The following is a 5,750-nucleotide window of genomic DNA, read 5'->3' on the forward strand; positions in this document are numbered from 1 at the left end:
TATGTGTTAATAAGCACCCTGAAGCACTTCATAAGACTCGATTTGTGCTTCTGTGGTGGAGGTTTCACAGTCACCCACTCATATCAGCGACAGTGCGGATGTAGGAGGCTAATGTCATTGTACTAACCAAAGTCAGGGCTAATAGCTAATGCTATCAAACAGTGATGAAGCAGTCCATTCATCTTTACAGAGACAGTAGCTCTGGTGAGAGAACTGTGTACTTCAAACAATGTATTGTGAGATCATCAAACACAAAGGCGTGTGGGTATTTTCAACCCTGCAATGTGAGCATGTGGATGTTTTTGTTTGATATGATAATCTCATTGATATGTATGACTTACTGTGAGAAAGGGGAGTGAAGGTCTATGTGTGTGGAAGGTAACATAACAATAGGCAATGTGATATTAAAGGAAGTCTGTGACATTTTTACATTGCAGGGAATATCAGAGAACTTTTAAATTCTGATGACAAAGTAAGAAAACATTTTTTATCAAATTTTGTCATTGCAGTAGTCTGAACAAGGCCTCATATGTAAATAGGAAGATCAGAAGTTATAAATCAGAAGTGAAGTTATCAATTACAGAAGCTAGATTTGGGATATACATATGATCAGATGAAGTGAGCATTTTCTGCAAAAAAATTTAAAATAGTCTGTCTTCAAACCATAGGTCGGTTATTCAGATAGTCCCGCCCCCAAACTCACGCTATTGGTTGAGTCAGTGAAGGCTGGTTTTAATAATGCCACATAGAGAACACACAGTGTTTACACGTATAAATGAACTATTTATAACTGTTGATGCATATTATGCGACTGAAAAAATAACATAGGGCCTACTTTCAGCTTTGAGAAACAACGTATCCGGCTCATTGTGTGTAGGAGCTGTTTCAGACATGCTATCGTCGCCCCCTGTTGAAAAATGGTGTTTAGTACTATTGAAAACAAGGGCTATGATAAGCATACTGCATAGATAGACAAAACATAGCCAGAGAAAACCAGTCAGGAGTCACTATATGGACAGATGTAAAACGAAATGCTGAATTGTGTGTGATGAATTGTGATGATCAGAATAAGCAAGCCTTCACATTTCATTTAGTAAGTTTTAATTATATTTTATGATATTTTTACATAGTCACAATATTTTTTCTTAATTTAAAAACCACACAAACCCATACAAAGTCCTTACTTATAACAGATATATTCAAATACAGAACACAATAAAATGGCACATTTAAACAACACTTTATATTACACACAACAACATTTTTAATAAAACAGTTAAATTTAGAAAGGCTTAAGATGACAATATAAGGCATAAGGCAAAAACTGAGGTCAGGAGATACATGGGAAAAACTGTAAAATGCAACAAAAAGGTGCAACTGTAAACATCGTAAGCAAGTAAAATAATGGTATCTTGTCTGACACACGAACAACATTTAAACCAGTTATAACATGAATATCTAAATATTAACTTGACTTAAGGATAGTTGAAATAATGTTTGCTGTATTTAATTTTCTACATAAGTGATATAAAAGAGGTAAATAATCATTTTTATAAAAATTTCATTTTTTTTGTGCACATGCAGCTGTTTTAAACAGAGCTTAAAAAGTTCAAGTTTCATTTTTTATTATTTTTTTAATATATCAGTTATTAACTTAAGTTTAATAGTCTAAGTTTGCATGTGCTCAAGTAGTGTTTATTCAAGTTTAAACTCAAATGACATAGAACAAGATTATGTGAAATATTCATTCATGTTGATGTTTAGTTTGTGAGGTCAGCTGTGATATTTAGATCCTCTGTTGGTCAAATTACTTTTCACAATTTTTAAGTTCAGGTTCAACTTCATGATTAGTATGCAGTAAAACTTGTGCATTTTTTTCTTTCAAATGCATAGGCATTATCATTCAAAAGTTTGGGGTCAGTTTTGAAAGAAATTAATATTTTTATTTAGCAACTGCATTCGTTTACTCAAAAGTGACCGTAAAGGCCTTTATAACATTACAAAGATTTTTATAGCAAGCAAGTGCTGTTCTTTAAACTGTCTATTTATTAGGGGTTTCACAAAATATGTACTATTATGTAGCACAACTGTTTTCAACATTTATGTTATTTGAGTAGCAAATCAGCATTCTAGAAAGGTGACACTGAAAACTGGATCAATGCCTGCTGAAAACTCAGCTATGCATCACAGGAATAAACTACATTTGAAAATATATTAAAATAGAAAACAGTTCTCTTAAATTATGGTTTTTACTTATTTTTGACCAAATAAATGCAGTCTTGCATTTTTAAAAAATCTTTCAGACTCCAGAATGGTAGTGTAAATGGAAGTAAATGGAGCACAAATTACATTTACAGAGACAACCAATATCATCCAAAGTTCACCTTGGCACATTGCCATTGTCAACTGAGGTCTGTGGTCTCACCTTCTTAAAATCCCAATATATTTGGGAGTGAATCAAAGAAGCTTTTAGTGTATGAGAAACACGAACCAAACATGACCAAATCATTGCTTAAGTCATTAAAATAATCTGTTAGCTGCAGTGGGCGCTAAAAGCATGAAGAATTCTGGCTCAGATGGGATGATTCTGTTACCACATGAAGGCTAGAGAGACCAAAAACACCAAACTGACTCTCGTGTTTATTGGTATCCAGATGACTAATCAATGCTTGGACTGGAACCCAAGTCGTCATATTGTTCTGGAGTCTACAGCTTTTGGCGAAGCCAAAGCTAACTCAGCAAATCTATATAAAGTTGGTGGCAAAAACCGGCGGCAGTGTAAACTGTGCTCCTGACTATTCCCACCCTTGTAATGACATACTTAGTGATTTTAATACTCTGTGGTTAAGAGACCACAGAAATCAGTACAGAAAAAAGAATACTGGGAACGTATCGAGGTCAAAGATGTCTCTCAACACTCGCTTCTTCTCATGTGTGAGCCAATTCAATCTTTAATCAAAATCATAAAACTGGTTGACACATGTGTTTCATTTAGTCAGATGATGAATTAAAGGGATAGTTCAGCTAAACAAAGAAAATCCCTTCCAAACCTGTTTGACGTACCTTCTTCTATGGGACATAAAAGGTGAATTTTCAATATAATTAAAGTGAATTTAGACTTTTAGAATTTAAAATGAAAATATTAAATATAAAAGTATCATAAAAGTGCCCTAAGTCTTCTGAGGCTAAGAAATTATTCACTAAATAGCCAACCTTTTATGAGCACTCATGACACACTTCTTTTAGTTCTTTTAAGTGTGATCCAAAATGAATCAGTTGATCCAGTTGACAAAAACCTGAATGATTTGTTTATGAAGCAGATTTGGTGTCATGCACGATCCTATTCCCCCCAAATCTGTATTTTTCTCCTTTCCTCAACAGAACCATTCCATTGGCTAAGACAACTTTTTAATGGGTCCTCTGTTAGGTGCCTGATTAGAACAATTAAAAACACTTTACACTAGGGCTGCACGATTATGACAAAAATCATAATTGTCGATTATTCCCTTGAAATTGTAATTGCGATTATTCATTACGATTATCACAATTTACATTGAATGATGTTTATACCATTGTTTTATGCAACTGCACCGTAATTTTATATGAAAATAAACAAGCTGAAAACACTCTAACTGAAAAACTTTGTGCTTTTCTATAGTATTAAGCCTCAAATGTCAACTATACATCGGATTGGTTTCTTCTTTAAATGATAAAAAAGTAAAAATATGAATGGTATTATAATGTTATACTAAAACTAAAATTAAAATAATGGGAAAAACCCTTAAGATAGCATGTAGAAAGAAAAAATGCATCTTAAAGCACGCAGAATAACATAAGTGGACTTTGAACGATTAATTGCTGCTTTGAACGATTACGTAATTGTGGCATCCATAATTGTAATCGTGATTAGAAATTCGATTAATTGTGCAGCCCTACTTTACACTGTATTTAATCATGAAAATATGTTCATTTCTTTTAAGTGACATATAATACCATTCGAAAGTTTGGGGTTAGTCAGATTTTTAAAGAAATTAATAGTTTTATTCAGCAAGGATCCATTTAAATTGATCAGACATGACAATAAAGACTTGTATAACATTTTTCTATTTCAAATAAATGCTATTCTTTTTAACTTTGAATTCATCAAAGAATCCTCTATCACAGTTTCCACATAAATATTAAGCAACACAACTGTTTTCAACATTGATAATAATCAGAAATGTTTCTTGAGCTGCAAATCAGCATATTAGAATGATTTCTGAAGGATCATGTGACACTAAAGACAGGAGTAATGATGCTGAAAATTCAGATTTGATATCACAGGAATGAATTACATTTTAAAATAGATTTTTGTAAATAAATTGTAATAATATTTGACTATTACCATTTTTACTGCATGTCATTATTGCATTAAAAAATCTTGCCAACTCCAACCTTTTGAAAGGTTATGCATCCCATATTAATTGTTTAAATACTTTTTTAAAATAGAAAATAATATATTGCTAAAATGATCAAATCAAACATTTCCCTTTCTTTGTGCTTTCAGTTAGGCTTGACAATGAAGAAATCTTTTGAGTTTACTATCCCTTTAACATAACACTTGAAGTAAACGTGCTGTTTTTAATTCTGTGTTTTTAGCAGCAGAAATAGACTTATTCTCCACTCTTTTCTCTGAGTCGTTGATGCTTTTCACTTTAATTCCCGCTTTTGTCCGTCTCATCTCAATCAGAGCATTTTCAGTAAAAGTTCATATGTAGCATTTATGATTCCCCATGAGAAAACAGATCTCTGGAAGTTCAAATGCACACCACGAAACAGACGGCTCACCTTCCCGTCCCTCTCTCTCAAAACGTTTGCCAGTATCACCCTGCAGGACTGAAACTCCCCTCCAATCTGCACTTGTGCGTGAGACTTAACTACATTCAGAGGGTAAAACACCACCCCGAGACCCGCTCCCAGAATCCCTCCACATACAAAGTCATTAACCGAGTGCCCTGCCTTTGTCTCGGCTTTGGGGAGCAGTTCCTTAATCGGTCCACGCAAGCCAAAGAAAAAAACATTGCTAGGGCCATTTCTGAGTAGGATTGGAACAAGGCCACGGTAAAGCTCTCGGATGCCGTGTTGTTGAAGCAAAAGACGGAAAATATGCGCAGTATTCTGAAAGTTTCCATGATGACGTGGGTCCTGCAGTAGAGTTTGGACCCTCTCGAAAGGCGTTAAGACTGCTTCAGCTGTTCCCGCTAAAACTGCTGCGATGCTGTCCGTTAACAGGATGGGGGCTTGAGGAGCGTGTAGCTGCAACAACGTGGAGAAGTCCTGATAGAGGCCAAACATAACTGCTATAGTGCTGCTTTTCTGCAGTAAGGGTGGCAGGATGCCGCGGTACAGTGTGCGCAAACCGTCCCTCTGGAGCTGGCGCACAGCTTCCCTCGTCTGCACTCCGAACAACTGCTGGCGGAACAGTGCCTTGTGTATGGGAAATGTGATGACAATGTTGGCGAACGCTGCGACAGAACCACACAAGTAGTGTTTCTGACTCTGCAGTGACTCTTGGTCTTGGTCGGTGGAGGCCATGGTCCTCGTTGATAGCCAGTCAAATGTCGAAAATGAGGATCAGATATGACACCATCTGGTGCATGAAATATAATGCGCTTCTGATGAAAGAAGAAAAAGAAATAGTCATCAACAACTAAGTGTAACAACTTAAATAGTATTGCTATGAACTTAAATACAGTAATGCATATGAAAAA

At 35.2% G+C, this 5,750-nt stretch overlaps 1 protein-coding gene across 5 annotated transcripts in view; it reads right to left on the reverse strand.

Annotated features, from left to right (window-relative positions):
- Positions 1-4,428: 4,428 nt before the first annotated feature.
- Positions 4,429-5,750, reverse strand: part of LOC107656936 (solute carrier family 25 member 51-like) — a 4,655-nt gene continuing 3,333 nt past the window's right edge. For all 5 annotated transcript variants that reach the window (XM_016444891.1, XM_016444898.1, XM_016444907.1 and 2 more), the window contains exon 2: positions 4,429-5,654. In XM_016444891.1, coding sequence (XP_016300377.1) covers positions 4,726-5,574 — 849 coding nt within the window. In that variant the 5' untranslated portion in view covers positions 5,575-5,654 and the 3' untranslated portion in view covers positions 4,429-4,725. The remainder of the gene's footprint in view (positions 5,655-5,750) is intronic.

This window comes from Sinocyclocheilus anshuiensis, unplaced genomic scaffold (genome assembly GCF_001515605.1).
Source record: "Sinocyclocheilus anshuiensis isolate Anshui unplaced genomic scaffold, SAMN03320099.WGS_v1.1 scaffold85, whole genome shotgun sequence".
Lineage (NCBI taxonomy): Eukaryota > Metazoa > Chordata > Actinopteri > Cypriniformes > Cyprinidae > Sinocyclocheilus > Sinocyclocheilus anshuiensis.